The sequence below is a fragment of the Cucurbita pepo genome, chromosome 6, assembly GCF_057944985.1.
Source record: "Cucurbita pepo subsp. pepo isolate OVF chromosome 6, ASM5794498v1, whole genome shotgun sequence".
NCBI lineage: Eukaryota > Viridiplantae > Streptophyta > Magnoliopsida > Cucurbitales > Cucurbitaceae > Cucurbita > Cucurbita pepo.
In genome coordinates, this window is record NC_141803.1 from 1,716,270 (window position 1) to 1,733,291 (window position 17,022).

Consider the following 17,022-nt stretch of genomic DNA (forward strand, 5'->3'; position numbering starts at 1 on the left):
TGTAAAATAAATATTTTAAAATTTTAATGACCTGTCGATTTTTTTAAGAATGTTTTTATTTATGGTTTCACGTTTCTTGTTCCTAGTTTTTTAGGAACACAAGCGTCGATCTTGTTTATTATTATGAAAATTATTATTTTGTAAATATTTTAAAAAATTGTTTATAAAATTTTATTTTTATCCAATTAAATTATAAACAGAGTGTTGTAATTTGAGTTTAGTTCAATCACGAAATAAAAACTAATAAAATTTTAGTTTTAGTACTTTATGTGAAATCTTATCGATTATGTATCATATGTGTGTTTCGTAATTTATTAAACACGTATGAACATACTTTTCTTTAATGCTCTTCGAAACAAAACTTACTAAATATTTAAATTAAAAAAAAAAAAATAAAGGACATACTAAAATTACAACACTAATCTATGTTTCATGTGCAATTTAATGAAGTTAAAAGACGTTTCTATACATCTCTTGTAACATAATCAAGTTAGATACTTGTTTTAAATAGGTGAGAAGGAAGATCATCTAACAAAAACCATTTTTACTTTACAAACTCATTTTAGCTATATTTTTTTGAATTGTTATAAATAATTGACAATTATCAATTTATTTAAATATTTTTAACAATAATTTCACTCTCTAAATGAGATGAGTTTATTTCAAGGCTCCTTTGATGCCTGTGTAATAAAATAATTAGCTGTCATAATTTGTCTTATTACTTATATTATATACAAATATTAACTCGATTTAAATCATTATAATTATCATATTCATTCCAGTACATTATTTTATTATTGAATAATAATAATAAAAAAAAAAAATCCAAAAGGACTACAATCAAGTGTATATTATTTTTTATAGAAAGATATATATTATTTTTCTTTTTCTTTTTTTTCCCACCGACACTCATTTTTACCCTAATTTGTCCTATTAAAAAAAAAAAAAAAAAAAAAAAAGAACGTATTTGCACCTGGTTGACTTTAGTCCGTGTTCTGTCACTTATCTTGTTTCTTCATTTTTATGCATAATTTTTACAGTTTACAAAATAATTAAAAAAATAAAAAATAAAATCAATTAGGATGGCTTTAATGACAATCTAATTTTTAATATTTTTTAGTCCAAATTTTAAATTTTAAATTTTATTTATTTTCCTAAATGCATAATGGTTAATCAAATTAATATAATTATTATTTTTAATTATGTAAATTATAACCATCTTATAATTTCATCAATAAAACTATAAGTTAATTATCGGATTTACTTTCATATCAAAAAAATAAAAAGAATAAAAAATAAATTAATTAATTCAGGACAAAAGAATCCTTTGCGCTAGAAATTTGGAAGATCAACGCGCAAACAGGAGGAGGGAAAATGGAAGTGCAGACTGTGACTGTAACTGTAACCACCATTTTCAGCGCGCTCTTCTTCTTCACCAGCCAGTTCCCGCCTGTTCTCTCCTTCAGCCAACCACAATGCAAGGCTTGGCTTGTACAATCGATTCCTACCGATATGCCGCAGCTACAGCGGGTTCAAGGCGTCTTATCTACACGTAAATCTCATAGTCTTTTTGTCATTTGCATTTCTTATTCATTTGATGATCTTCGTTAATTTTTTTGCTCCGATTATCTCCGCTTGGATACCTAGAAAGCGTGACTTAGTTCTTAGGTTTGTGGATTATCAGGAGATGTATTTGTATGGTTAGCTGGGAACTCGACGCAGCGATTGGATATCATTGCTCAATACTGGGACTTACTAGCGGCTCCCGATGATTCTCGCTCGGGGGAATATGGATATTCAAATGAGGATTTGAAGAAATTTGGGGCTTATCAAGGTTATGATGTTTATTCTGCCATTGAGAAAGCTGCTGATCGCCATGTGAATGTCAGGTAGATTGAATTTGGTTTTGGTGTTGCTTTGACAATAATTTAGGGCTTGGAGATGGAAATGGTTTAAATCCAAATGGTAAACTGCTCTGCCGTTGACTTTATAAACTTGTAGTATTCAACTATACTTGGTTGGTAGATAAAAATATGCATATTTTACTCCTTGAGGATGATGAGCTGAATTTGTAAGTTATTACTCTGTCTTTTAGATGATACACATTTGTATAATCTTGAAGTTATTGCGAAAAACTTAGGGATTTGATGTAACAACCTTGTTAAAGAACGAGATGTGTAGTTCTAAATTATCCAAGAATCCCAAAAACGATAAGAATAACCCAAGGGAAAGTTTTGGAACGGATTATCTTGATAATCAAGATCAAAAGTAAAGAAAACTCTTGATTCGAATCACTATATAAGATAGTTTGATCAAGACTACTTGAATGACTCTAGCATGTAAATCTAAACACAAGAAATTGCAACGGAACAAGTTCATGGCTTAAAAAGCATAATTATGAAACTTTCATTAGTTAAGGGACAAGTGATTGAGTGAACCCGAATGAAATCTTCATACTTATTTCATATCAGAAGTTCTTCATTACGTTAATTAATTTCACAACTTTTCATTAGGTAGGCTCGTATCTCACTCGGGGGTATATCCTAACTATGGAAAGGAACCGGCTGACTTAGCTTCTGGAAGGCCAAACGTGCAGGATGTAACGTTATTACTCGGTGATTGGTATGGGTCAGGCATAGTCCATACCAAAGTTTGGATATCTGATGATAAAGATGTGTATATAGGGTCTGCAAACCAGGACTGGAAATCTCTCTCACAGGTAAGCTGGTTCTGGAAGTACTTTTTATATTAAGAACTTACTTCAACCGCATTGTTTATTGACGAGGAGAGTTTAAAACAGATAGAGCTCCAAATCTCTGATAATGGTTCTTATTTATTGGTGAAATATACAATACTGATTTTCGGGGAACGAAACATTCTTTATAAGAGTGTGGAAACCTCTCCCTAGCATATGCGTTTTAAAAACCTTGAGGGGAAGCCCGAAAAGGAAAGTCCAAAAAAGACAATATCTACTAGCAGTGGGCTCGGGCTGGGAGTCTACAGTCTAAGTTGATGCCCCAATCACTTGATGGTTTTAGGTGAAGGAACTCGGAATATATCTAACTGGCTGTCCAAGCATAGCAGCTCATGTCAAGGTCTATTTTGACAATCTATTGAAACTCTCATTTCTTAATCACACGGATTACACAAGAACGGTATTCGACCACCAATGGCAGATACAGAGAAAAGTTCCTTGCTGGTCATATTTTATCGATCCCGAGTCTAGATGCAGGCATGTCGAACAATTCTCGTTTTCCTTCTTTTTACAGAATAATGTATTTTTGTAGTGTATTCAATATTGGCAGTAGATATTTTTTCTTCTTTTTGCAGGTCACCGCTTCCACCATATGTGAACATTCCCCATACGTTAGGATATCCATTTATATCAGATCCTTCCACACTCAACTTATCAATCCAAACTCCTGGGAGCAGCTTTTCAACCTTGCTGCCTCACTCTTGCTATCTATCTTTCGCTCCTCCAGAGGTATTTGCCAATATTTTCACCTTTTTGGGCTATTTCTCTTCCGCAATATGGAGTCTAATGGCTAAAATAGCTGATATAGAGCTTGGGAAATAGTGAAGTGAATTAATAAATATTACAAATTCTTTTTACCAAATATTAATTTAACATCATAGTTTTAGGTGCGAACCGAATTTACTGTAGTGAATTATTATCATGTTCTACGAACTACCATTTAGCTTCAAGTAAAATGTTTATTTTCTGGACTTCTGTCGGATTTTGATGTCAATTAGGCATCCTAAAAATCCTTACTTCCCTGAAATATGGTTACTAGGACGAGGATGTAAGATGCCTCGACATCGTTTTATACCAGAAAATCCCACGAAACACGAGGAATTCAGACGCCCAAGGGGCAGGCGTTTGAGATTCCCACCAAGCCAAAATTAACTAGAAGCTTTTAGGAAGAACGAATAAAAAGAATTGGGCTGGTATCCATTGTTTGCTGTATGGGCTGAGAGATGATACTGTTTTTGGAGGGTAATGATACTCAATAGCTACGGTTTACATTTAGTTTTTCATGTAGTATAACTAATTTCATCCTCCACTTTGAAATCATTTGCAGTCCACAGTTATTATTTGGCAGGTACCAATCTGATGAACAGGCATGGTCGGACACAATTAAATCCGTGAGCAGTGGAGAAATTGTTAGGATTAGTACCATGGACTGGCTGGGTCAGTCTGAATTTACCACACCAACAATTTTCTGGTCGTCCTTGTCTTCTGCAATATCAGAGGTAAGTTTTAGCTCGACTTTACTTGCCTGCTTATGTGGTTAATGTTATGATGTACTGCCATTTTTCGTGCGGTTGTTGATATTTGCAAAACATTTAACGCAAAAGTAAGCAATGGTTAAGCATTCATGTCAAGTATTGAAATGATGTGAAATCGTATTGGAAAGGTCTGATACCAAATGATAAGGAATCACTGGAAGTAAGATTTGGATTACCTTGTTGATCAAATATCTCAAGGTAAGAAACTTGTTTGAGATTTGAATCACTCAAAGATTCGATTCTGAGCTTGATTCGATTCTGACTTCGTAGAGCTGGTGCTGCTGTTGCATCATGTCAAGATTGAATAATTCTAAAGATGCAATCTAGACTCGTAGAATTGCAAAAAAAAAAACTTAGCCCTACAATACAGGAAAAGGTAAAAACACTTAGCCCTAATGATAAGGAATCACTCCAAAGGGAATGTAAAATTCGGATTAATTTGTTGATCAAATATCTCAGGTAAGAACACTTGATTGAGATTCGAATCACTGCACAAGCAAGATTGATCATGTCAAGCTTGAATGATTCTAAATATACAATCTAAACTCATAGAATTGCAAAGAAACTTAGTCATTGTCTAAAGGAAAAGGTAAGAACACTTAGCCCTAATGATAAGGAATCACTTAAGGGAAAGTAAAATTCGGATTACCTGGTTGATCAAATATCTGAAGAACACTTTACTAAGATTTGAATCACTACCCAAGCAAGATTGACCATGTCAAGCTTGAATGATTCTAAACATGCAACCTCAACTATATAGAATTGCAAAAAAAACTTAGTAATTTGCTAAAGAAAGCACAAATGCTATTTTTACTACATTTTCCAAGACAATATACATGGCTTATATAGCCTCAAAATTAAAACCTTAGCCTTCCATGAGGCACTTCTAGAGTTGTAACTTTCATATTTATGACCATACTTAGCCACGGTCTACATTATGACCATCATTAGTCACTATGTAAATAAGCCTTAAAATACATTAAAGAAACACAGTAATTCAAAATTATCATCCACCCAAAATTTGTAACCATCTAAGAATAAATGAAGCTTGATTCTTCTTTAACGTGGCATGAATTGTAACATATTGTGATAATTTGCACAACATCATCTTCACATCTTCCATGAAGTTTATATTGCATGATTGATGTCTTGGTTCATATCACGTATGGTATCCTCTGCACTCTAACCACAACCCTTTCAATTCCGAGTTTATTTTGTACAGCCTGGTAGAAAAGGGTGTGCATTCTAGATTTTGAATCTTGACAAAAACCATTTATTCTTATAGGTCATCTTCTCGAAAAATGCAACCGTCAAGTTATTGGTATCGTACTGGACACATTTTGTCGAGAACACCGATCCATATCTCAAGTCTCTTCTCTACTCGAACATCCTCTGCAACTCTTCAAAATTCAATCATTGTTTTGGAAAAGTTGAGATCAAGTACTATGTCGTTCCCGGATACAACCGAACAGGACCAGCACTTTATCCGAACGGAACTAGAACAAACAATACATATCCCAGTTTTACAAGAGTTCAACATGGAAAGTTTGCAGTTAGTAACGTTAGAGCCCACATAGGAACAAGCAATCTTGCGTGGGATTACTTTTATGCAACCTCTGGTGTTAGCTTTGGAACATACAACCCAGCTGTTGTTAAGCAGCTTCAAGAAGTGTTCGACGCTGACTGGAATTCTCCTTATACTGTCCCTGTTGAAGCCTTACAGGACGGCCCTACATTTTCCAGTTGATTTGCCCTTGAGTGAAAGGTTTGATGAAACTGCAAGGAACGAGCTCTTCACTTGATTGTTAGTGTTACAAATCCAGTTTAGATTTGGTGTTGAAGGATGACATTGTTAGTCTGTGTTATTTAGGTTACTCGTACTCGAAATAGAGTTGAAAACATCTTTGATTTGTCTCAAGTTTGAGTTATTTGAAAGTTTTAAAAGTTAGGGTCGGTTTGAAATGACTTTCTAAGTGCTTAAAAATACTTTTTAAAATCTCCGTCCTAACAAATCCTCTGACTTCCAAAAATAAATGGTCCACTAACGTTAACATATTACAATTGGTTAAGGTATATACCAGAGGCTCGGATCTCTCTCACATGTTGTCGAACTAAAAAATGGAAAGGAACAGACCTCTCTCGCTAGTAAAACTAAAAAATGGAAAAAAAAAAAAAAGCAGTAATTTATACAAACATTTTATTTATTTTTAGCTCGAGAGAAAATTTAAACTTATTTCTTCTATTTTTTTGTATTTATCATAAAAAGTAAAATTAAATTTTACGTTATATGCTCAAGTGAGCGTGGTTTATAGGTAATTAATATATACTCTTTATCTCGAGGTCAGATGTTTAAATCTCTAAATTTTTTTATGGTACAAATAAATTAGGTTATAGATTGGTTTAAAAAATAATAAGTATGCTATATAAATAACAAAAAAAAAATGTTAATAATCAGAAAAATGTCTAAAATGGTATCAAATCCACGTGGGCCGTTTGCTGGACCGGGTTCCCAAATTGTTGGGCCATTGTATGGTTGGGATTGGGCCTCACCACAAAGGAGTCTTCGGCCCATTTATCTGGAATCAGCGCCAAATGAAATTGGTTATTTTCCCTCCAACTAAACACCAGATGGTCTCAAAATCTCTGAATCAAGAACGAGCGCTTGGCAGCAGCAGGGAGCAAGATTTCTCGAGTCGCTCGAATATTGTATGCGCTTCGGAACTTCGCTTGAAACTTGAAGGTCTGTTCTTAACTTCGAATGACCAGAGACGAGAACAAACCTTGTGGAGTGTAGAAGAATTCACACCGATTTCCAGACAGATAGGGAGAGATGCAGAAATTGAAAGCAGTGGAAGCTGTGAGGAGATCTTCATTTCAGCGTTTTAGCTCTTTTTCTAACCTGAAGAGAGGCTTTTCTTCTCTACCAAACTATGCTCAAACTGATGATGTTTTCGACCAGGTTTGTATTCGGAGTTCTTTTTTAGTTTGTTAACGAGCAATCAAACGCGGAAATGCGCCTCTTTCTATCTGTTTTTTCTCTCCTAAACTCGATTCATTTTCGGTGGAGGAGCCTACTGTGCAGGTACCGGTTTTTGTTTCTGAAGAGGTGTTTATGTGATCGTTAGATTCTAGTGAAAGGAGGACCGAAGTCTAGAGCAGCTATCCTCAATAGACCATCGGCTCTCAATGCTCACTACTTCCATGGTTCTTTTCCTATTTTTTTATTCTTTGCTTCCTTTCTGTGTTGTGAGATTAGTTTGCTGTTTTGTTTGGTTGTTTGGTTGATAATTGCGTCCTCATTCAAAAATGTTCAACTACGAGTTGTATTTGTCGTAGGTAGCCCCGCTGAACAATCTGTATGAATCGTGGAGGAAAATTCTGATATCGGATTTGTCTTAATGAAGATGTGGACTGATTTATGCGTACATTCACGGCTGTTCAACGTCGAGCACTTTCTCCGATTTAATTGTTATATTTCCAGTGTCAGAAACCTCTTAATTGAAAGTTTAGCTCGTGTTTTTATCATTAGGACTTGTTCTACCGACGTATCTGTGCAGCGTCATTTTATGTGGCAGGGCGTTTTGCTCCGGTGCAGATGTTGTCGCGCTTAATCATTTCTCAAATGAAGGTGAGAGGTCTTTTGATGTTTCGAATGGAACTTAACAAACTAGTCATTCGCATTGGTTAAGGCGTTCATACGATCATGCAATTTTATACTATTCTGTTTAGCTACGGAGCATTGAGAATCCGCGAAGGCATCAATAGGCTTTGACATTACTTGTTTAATGTTAATTTTGTTCTCGTTATGATTTGTAAATTTTATCAGTTTCTCAGGGAAACTTATATGATTGTCATTTCAGCAAACTTATCAATATGAAACAAATGTATTGAAAAGGATAGAAGATGCAAATGGAGACGAGAGATGACTGGAAGTCAAGACCTATAGCATATTAGGGAAATCATGAAAGCATTCTTCAACTGGTCAAAAGTAAGAAAGGCGGCCACTAGCCAAAATGTAGTAAGAAGATTTCACTCATTCCCACACCTTCTCTGCTTTATCCGTTTATCTCAAAATTTGATCTAATTCATATTTCAAGAAATAGAATGAAGAGGAAAACCTCCACATTGTCTATATTGAGACTAGAGAGGAAAATCCTGGAGGGATAGAGGGAAGGAGAAATTGAACTCAATGGATCTCCCTTTTTATCGTAGGAAACCTCACAATTAGTCTTTAATTCTCTCCCTTCACAGATCAACATTACATGTCACACACTTTAGAGTGCTAAGGATTGTTCAAGTAATTTAAAGGAAATATGTGACGACTTTTAATACTTTAGATTCGGAAGCCATTGTCACCACTCTTTATTTGGATAAAGAAGAGAAATCATGGCTTAATGTTCCCGACCGGTTTGGTTGGATGAAATAGAGAAAACTTCAATTGAAAGTTCTTTAAACTTAGTGAATTAGACAGTTCACACTATGGAAATCTTTCCCTTGGTTGGCCTTCTTTAAGACAATAATCTGTTGAACACAACTCACTGTGGGAAACACTCGCACTCTTTATTAACACCAATCGAGAAGAGAATACAAGACACTCTGTAGAATACTACTGCTTTTTATTGTTTTTGGATTTCTTGGATGAATAACCTAGGTAGGGTGGAGAGGTATTTATACTAAGAGTAAGCAATCTATATTTAACCAATCTAAATCTAGACCTAACCGATTTGAATCTAGACCTAACAAATTTGAATATTTCTCCTAAAATCTCTACTAAAATAAATATACTGAGCTCATACAATAATTGGGCTTGACTCTATTGGGCTAGTGATGATATTTCAACACTCCCCCTCAGCACTAGTCCTCATTCGCTGCACCATGTTGAGCTGACAGCGAAAACTCTCATGTTTGCCAGTACTCAGCCCTTTTGTAAACAAGTCTGCCACTTGGTCATCTGTCTTGATCTGCTGCATCTCGATTTCTTCCTTTAGGACCTTCTCTCTAATGAAATGGTAGTGCACCTCCACATGCTTTGTTCTAGCATGAAACACTGGATTTTCTGCAAGGCGAATCGCAGATTGGTTGTCGCAAAGAAGTGATATTGGATAGTCAATTTTCTGGTGCAAATCTTCCATCAAGAGTTTCAGCCATGTACTTTCCTGAGCTGCTCCAGCCGCTGCTCTATACTCTGCTTCTGTAGTTGATAATGATACTGTTGGTTGTCTCTTGCTACACCAAGAAATTGTTCCCAAACCAAACTTGAACACATACCCAGTGGTTGACCTCCGAGTATCGTGGTCTCCTGCATAGTCAGCATCACAGTATCCAACTAGCTTGCAGTCTTTGCTTCTTTTGTACAAAAGACCATAGTCGATTGTACCTTTGATATATCTCAAGATCCGTCGAGCTGCATCCAGATGAGACTTCTTTGGACTTTGCATGTATCGACTCATAACCCCAACTGCATAAGAGATATCAGGTCGAGTTAAAGTTAGGTAGATAAGACTACCTACTAGTTGTCGGTACGTTGTTTCATCGTTCAACTCTTTGCCTTCATGTGCACAAATCTTGGCATTTATCTCCATCGGTGTTGAAACTTGCTTGCACTCTAACATGTTGAACTTCTGAAGCATATCTCTTGTATACTTTTGTTGGCAGAGAAACAGTCCTTCATCTGTGCGATCAACTTCTAGGCCTAAGAAGTGTTTAAGCTCTCCTAGCTCTTTCATCTGAAAGCGTACTGATAAATTTTCTCTTGTTTGATAAATTTCTCTTTCATCGTCTCCGGTGATAATCAAATCGTCCACGTAGACCAACACAATTGTTAAATTTCCTTCTCTTTCTTTGATGAATAGGCTAGAGTCTGCATGCGCAACTGAATAACCACTTTGGGTAAGAAATTCAGCAATTTTACCATACCAAGCTCTCGGTGCTTGTTTCAGTCCATAAAGAGCTTTTCTAAGCTTGCATACATAATTAGGATTAGCTGCACTCTCAAATCCCTTTGGTTGGTTCATATAAATCTCCCTGTCTAACTCTCCGTGCAAGAAGGCATTCTTCACATCCATTTGCCACAGTTTCCAATCTTTACTTGCTGCGAGTGCTAGCAGGACTCGTACGGTAGTAATCTTTGCCACTGGACTGAATGTTTCATCATAGTCTAGTCCATATTGTTGAGAAAATCCTCGAGCCACGAGTCGAGCCTTGTATCTCTCGATTGATCCATCCGGTCGACGCTTTATTTTGTAGACCCACTTGCAAGAGATGGGTTTGACATCTCCTAGTCTTGGCACTAGTTCCCAAGTTTGATTCTGCTCCAAGGCTATAATTTCTTCCTCCATCGCTTTCTGCCAAACCGAGTTTTGTGATGCTTCTTCATATGTCTCTGGTTCGTAAACTCTATCTTCTACAATAGCTGCATTTGCATACTTAGGATTTGGCCTTCGGATTCTATTTGATCGCCTAAGTTGTTGATGTGTCGTTTCATTTTTATCAGATTCGCTTGATTGAGTCACCTCTTGCTTGTCAATATCAATGTCACTTGGATTTTCAGGTGCATCGACATTTGATTGAATTTGTGTAGTTTGCTCCCCCAGCTTCTGTTGTAGAATTTCTTCGATGTTTGAATCTGGTAAGACTTTCTTCTCCGAGGACCACCATGTAGATGCTTCATCAAAAACTACATCTCTTGATGTATAGTATTTTCCACTTGTTGGATCACAGCACCTCCATCCTTTTCTTTGATTGTCGTATCCAACAAATACACACTTGACTGCTTTCTTGTCAAACTTGCTACGTAGATGGTCAGGCACAAATACATAGCAAACACAGCCAAATACTCGGAAGTAACTAATTGTAGGTTTCATATCCCATAGTATCTCAAATGGTGAGACGAACCCTAGCTTTGGTTGAGGAAGCTTGTTGATCACATGGGCAGCAGTTCGCATAGCTTCAGCCCAAAATCTTCCTGGAACGTTCTTTGCGTGTAACATGCTTCGACAGGTTTCTGCAAGGTGTCGATTCTTTCTTTCTGCTACACCATTTTGTTGTGGCGTGTTGGCACATGTAAATTGACGTCGTATCCCACACTCGTGTAAATATTGATCGAACTCATCTGACGTGTATTCTCCGCCATTGTCTGAACGTAGACAACGGATCTTCGCTCCTACTTCTCCTTCGACCATCATCTTGAATTCTTGAAACTTTGAGAACGTGTCAGACTTTTCTTTCATAAAGAAAATCCACACATATCTTGAGTAATCGTCAATAAATGTCACCATATACCGCATTCCGCTGATCGATGCTTGTTTGACTGGGCCGAACAAATCAGAGTGAATTAACTCTAATGGTTTCTTTGCTTTGAAACTTGACTCTTTGTATGGTAATTGATGAGCTTTACCATATTGACATCCAGCGCAGACAACGTCTGTTTTGACTTCAAGTTGAGGTAGACCTTTGAGCATAGATTTCTCCATAATCAGCTTCAACTTATGGTAGCTAATATGTCCCAATCTTGCATGCCATAGATCTGTCGTCTCATTCTTTCGGGTCTTGTCAACATAGGCAGACTCTGCAGATAGGACGTAGACAGACTCCACTCTTCGTCCTTCTATTGTCGGCTTTCCTATTATCTTAACATCTTGATAAACTTTTACATCTTCTGGCCCAAATAAGACATAGCTTCCTGATGTTGTTAGTTGTGACACTGACAACAAGTTCTTCTTTATACCCGGTACATGGTAAACATTATGTAGCGACACTGTATCAGACTTATTGCCAGGTATGATTGTCGTATTGCCGATTTGAGCAATTGATAACTGTGTGTTATTTGCTGTACGTACCATACGACTTCCTTTGTACTCTTTCTTGTCTTGCAATTTTCTCTGATCGCCAGTCATGTGATTTGAACATCCTGAATCAACGATCCAGTCATTCTCATAGTTGATATGGTCTTCCATTGTCGCCATGAGTGCTAGCTCGTCTTCTTCTATGGGACATAGTACCTCTGCATCCCATTCATCTTCTATCTTCTTTTTGGATATTGCCACATTGTTTTCAATGGACTTTTTCCTGGACCAACAATCTCTAGACATATGGCCCTTTTTCCCGCAATTATAGCAAATACCACCAAATCTCGTTCTTTGGAAACTCTTGTTGTCGTTCTTCTGAGCTCTCTCAGGTTGTGCAATCCCTTGGTGGCTTCTTTTGTCACCATTGTATCCACGTTTGGTAGACGGCCTATTATTGCTCCGACTTTCACTCGTGTAGAGTGCTTCTTCTTCACCCTTCAATGTGAAGCCTCCCATTTGTTTAGCCATGGCTTCTTGGCTGGCTAACAAATTTTCGAACTCTACAAGTGTTGGTTGAGTGGACCATCCTTGTACAGCAGTAATGAAGCTTCGATATTCCGGTCGTAATCCGTGGATTATAATCCTCTTCATTCGAGATTCTACAATGGCGGACTTTGGGTCTAGTTCAGTAATCTCCCGACAGATTGATTTGACCTTGTGGAAGTACTGAGCAATTGTCATATCACGTTGTGTAATTGACAACAACTCATTCTCCAGAAGTTGTAGCCTCGTATCGTTCTTCTTTGAGAACAACATCACGAACGTGTCCCATGCTTCTTTCGGTGTCTTGTCATCCCAAATATGTTCTAACATCTCTTCTCCGATTGTGGTCTTCATGGCAAACATTGCTTTGCCTGCTTTGATTCTCCATTTGCGCAAGGCGCCGTTGGAATCATCCTCTGGCGGCGTAGTTTCGCACCCGCCAACGATCTCCCAAAGATCCTGTCCTTGTAAATAGGACATCATGCATGTTGCCCATGTGTTGTAGTTGTTGTTGTTGAGTTTCTTAATTCCTCCAACGATTTGGAAATCACCCATCGTGTTGGCCATACCTCAGTAATACCAAACAAGTTCTTTTGACACAAGACTTGCAGAGTCACAGACTTCTCACGATACAAAAGAAACTCACTCACTACTAATCTTAAGAAATCGTTTCTGATGTGGAAGATCAGACAGAGCTGCAACCACAGAGCATACTAAGAATTCCAAGAGATCAGATAACCTACACTCACCTCGCTCTGATACCAAATGTTGAACACAACTCACTGTGGGAAACACTCGCACTCTTTATTAACACCAATCGAGAAGAGAATACAAGACACTCTGTAGAATACTACTGCTTTTTATTGTTTTTGGATTTCTTGGATGAATAACCTAGGTAGGGTGGAGAGGTATTTATACTAAGAGTAAGCAATCTATATTTAACCAATCTAAATCTAGACCTAACCGATTTGAATCTAGACCTAACAAATTTGAATATTTCTCCTAAAATCTCTACTAAAATAAATATACTGAGCTCATACAATAATTGGGCTTGACTCTATTGGGCTAGTGATGATATTTCAACATAATCCACGTCCATTGATTTGTATAGTTTTCACACTAATGGCTAACAGGTTTTTTTATCATCTTACATTCATTATCTCATGCAAATAAGTTAGAGCCTCAACTCACTCCCTTTTCCTTTTGGGCACAGGGAAAATCGAAAACTGCAAGAAGTTCTTTGAGACATTATACAGATTTGTGTATCTTGAATGAACTTACTTGAAGCCACATGTAAGTAACAACTCTTCATGTTGTCTGTTGAGATGTTTCGTATAGAGATTGACTACAGGGAGCTCATCAGTGCTTTATATTTTTTCTCCAGGCCTAATGATTCTGTTGAGGTAAAGAGAGTTAGTAAGTGCATTTGCTGATCTTCAGTATCCTGTGTATAAAACTTTGTAGCCTGTAATTATTATTTTTATCAGGTGGCCCTGTTGGACGGTATCATGATGGGAGGTGGGGCTGGGATTACCCTTCCAGGCATGTTCAAAGTGGTGACTGATAGAACTGCAAATACAGGTGCAATTTTTGCAATCACCTTTTTGTGATGTTTTTCTATCCAGATATTTAAATGATTCGTATATGACATTGCTCATTACACACTATCATAACATGATGTTTGAACAAATGAATTTAAATATTTGAAAAGAGAGAAATTTAATAGAACTATATGATTGTCAACAAATGTTTGATAGCTAAACCAGGAAAGAACTTTTCATTGATTGATGAAAAGATGCAAAAATTGTCCGAGTAAACAATCCTCTATTTAATACTAAAAGTTACATGTCCTATGTACGACCCGATCGAACACAGTACATTAATAATTGATTTAAGTTGCGGGTGTGGCAACAATTTTGGATTCCATTTTAAGTTGGATGCTTCAAATTAGTTCATTTGGAAGATAAAACTTATAGAGTTAACTTCAAAGTATATTGCTCTGGTTTGCACTATGCGAATTCATTTTTCACGAACTGAATAAAACCTAGAGATAGAAAATCCCATAATTAGTGCACGGATGAGAATTTCTCATGGATAGCTTCCCTTGAAGCATTAAAAAGCCAAAAATTATGAAGGAAATTGAACGTCATCAATGTGGTAAAGCTGTGTGGTTAGGTGGAAGTTCTTATTCTTCTGTTAGACACTATTCGCTCAATGCCGTTAGTTTTCTGTTCCTTCATTCTTTTTTATTTCTCATTCTCATTCATTCATGGCTTGTAATGATCAATCTATGACTTTGGCAGAGACTTGGTGGAATTGAAGAACGCCTTGGTAAAATGATAACCGATGACCCTTCTGTCATAGAATCATCTCTTGCTGCATTCGGTGATCTTGTCGATCCTCCAAAAGTGACCTCGTTTCGCCAGTTCAGGCTCCCGATAACAGGAGCGTTCTTTCCAAGTACTGTTCTTTCTTCTACACCTTCCTCTTTGTTTACTTTAAGTCCTAGCCTCTTCGTATGTTAAACTTAATACAAAAGAAATTGCTGGAAGTTGATTTTACTTTTGAGATTTTGTACTTCCTGGGGCAGTATTAACAACGCTATGCTACGAGAACAGTCGGCTGAGTAAAATAGTGAGCTTCGTCATAAATCATCAACTAGCACACTAGATTTTAACAACCATAAGATAGAATTCATCTCACACACACAAATGATTGTGGTTTATTACGATTTAAGTGTTCTTTCTTTTCTTCTAGATCTTTATCATTTTCCAAGCCTTTCTTGTTCCACAGGCTCGATGCAACAGCTAGGTGTGTTTTAGCCACGACACTGTTGAGGAAATTTTGGAAGCCTTGGTAAGCATTGTATCATGTTTTTTTCTAAACCTTTATGATGCTGTTGGACACTTCAACTTGTAGAATTCATAGACTAACCAATCAAGTGTATAGCTTGCTGACCTCTACTAAGAATCAAAACTTCACGGAAGTATTTTTTGTTTTAATCCACACGGGGCTGCAGAGTCTTGTGATGAATGGTATTCTTCAACCCTGAAGTTATTTTAGAGAAGCCTCGCCGCCATTGAGCTGAAAGTTACTCTAAAATCTGTGAGTTTTCTTGTTTATGTACACGTCTGTTATTCTCTTGGAATACATTTAACTCTCTAATCCTTATTTTATCCCATCGTATTTGTAGATCTGTGAGTTTTCGAAGTCTCGGCCAATGCCTTGCTCGTGAATACAGTATATCCCTCATCGGAATTTTAAAGCAGGCATCTCCCGATTTCTATGAGGTTATTAACTTACTAAATTCATTTGGACAGTTCAAATTTGTCATCTGACGCCTTATTTCTATCATCAATAGGGTGTTCGAGGTCGATAAACCTTTACTTTATTAAATTGTTCGTAATTTCTAAAATTTCAAGTTTATTTCTATCTAACAACTCTTTCAAACTGTCTATTTTTATTTCTTGAGCTCTAAAAGAATTTAAAACAAAAATGTTTTTTTTTTTATCAAATTAGAGGATTTTGAAATTGATGTATTTAAGAAATGTGTGAGGTAAAATAATTAATATGGTGGACTGCCACTTTTCACGGGCAGGTGAATTACCTGAACTATTGCTGCCCACTGCGTTACGGTAACCAAATTCACGGTAAAGAAGCAAAAATATACCCGACGTCTATTTGGTGGTGCCATAATTATTGTTTCAGACACTCAATTTCTCTGGTCTAGAGGATGAATTTCATCTTGTCAATGACCATTTTGGTATGACTTTTTTTTTTCTCTCATATAATATATTATCGTTTTTAATGAGCCCATCGATTTTTCTTAATAGATAGTAGAGGTGTACATTCAACCCGATATACTGAATCAACACAATTTGATGGGTTGGATTGAGTTCATTTTTTTGAATCCAAAATGATTGGGTTCGATTTTAAATCTCTTGGATAAAAACTTCTAATTGACCCAAACCAAACAAAATTTTTTAAAATATATTAAGAAGTTTAGGGTACAAATATTCATGCCGAGGTTTGACTCCAACTAGGAACATTATTTCTTTTTGTTATTTTGTTTAATTTTGTTTATATTATTTTATTATTTTATTATTTTTAGTTTTATAATATTTTATTGTTTTTATTATTTTATTATTTTCTTGTTTGAGAAAAATATTTTAATATTTCATTTATATAGCTCACTGTGTTTTATGAATAATTTTAAAGCATATTATTTTTCGTTTTTAAGATTTTTAAATAAATTTTTTAATTGAGAATTTCTATATTTGTTGATTGGATAACTTAAAGTTTTTTAGAATTTTTTTTTTTACTTCCCATCCATTTTTTTTCATTGAAATGATTTTAAATATTATGTTTTAAATATTTTAATTGGTCAAATATTTACAATAGA

General features: G+C 36.1%; 1 protein-coding gene and 1 long non-coding RNA gene across 10 annotated transcripts; both read left to right on the plus strand.

Annotated features, from left to right (window-relative positions):
- Positions 1–1,322: 1,322 nt before the first annotated feature.
- Positions 1,323–6,255, plus strand: LOC111797613 (uncharacterized). Its single transcript, XM_023680667.2, has 7 exons — positions 1,323–1,552; positions 1,685–1,889; positions 2,518–2,719; positions 3,039–3,232; positions 3,331–3,484; positions 4,090–4,254; positions 5,576–6,255. Exons 1-7 carry the CDS (start codon positions 1,375–1,377, stop codon positions 6,035–6,037), a joined length of 1,560 nt encoding a protein of 519 aa, XP_023536435.2. The 5' UTR covers positions 1,323–1,374; the 3' UTR covers positions 6,038–6,255.
- Positions 6,256–6,906: 651 nt separating this feature from the next.
- LOC111796778 (uncharacterized) lies at positions 6,907–16,939 on the plus strand. 9 transcript variants are annotated; one of them, XR_015421448.1, is made up of 12 exons: positions 6,908–7,249; positions 7,373–7,494; positions 7,627–7,918; positions 8,151–8,308; positions 13,834–13,913; positions 14,005–14,023; positions 14,108–14,201; positions 14,924–15,080; positions 15,414–15,476; positions 15,570–15,725; positions 15,814–15,910; positions 16,219–16,930. It is a non-coding gene; the product is annotated as an uncharacterized LOC111796778 (long non-coding RNA). The 9 variants fall into 9 exon arrangements; XR_002815425.2 differs by having other exon boundaries at positions 6,909–7,249; positions 15,640–15,725; positions 16,219–16,916; XR_015421453.1 differs by having other exon boundaries at positions 6,907–7,249; positions 8,186–8,308; positions 15,414–15,725; positions 16,219–16,939.
- Positions 16,940–17,022: the final 83 nt, after the last annotated feature.

Coding starts and splice junctions, on each gene's coding strand:
- LOC111797613 (XM_023680667.2), top strand. CDS start 1,375: ATGGAAGTGCAGACTGTGACTGTAACTGTAACCACCATTTTCAGCGCG. Junction 1,890..2,517: donor GATCGCCATGTGAATGTCAG/GTAGATTGAATT, acceptor TTCATTAGGTAG/GCTCGTATCTCACTCGGGGG. Junction 2,720..3,038: donor ACTGGAAATCTCTCTCACAG/GTAAGCTGGTTC, acceptor TGATGGTTTTAG/GTGAAGGAACTCGGAATATA.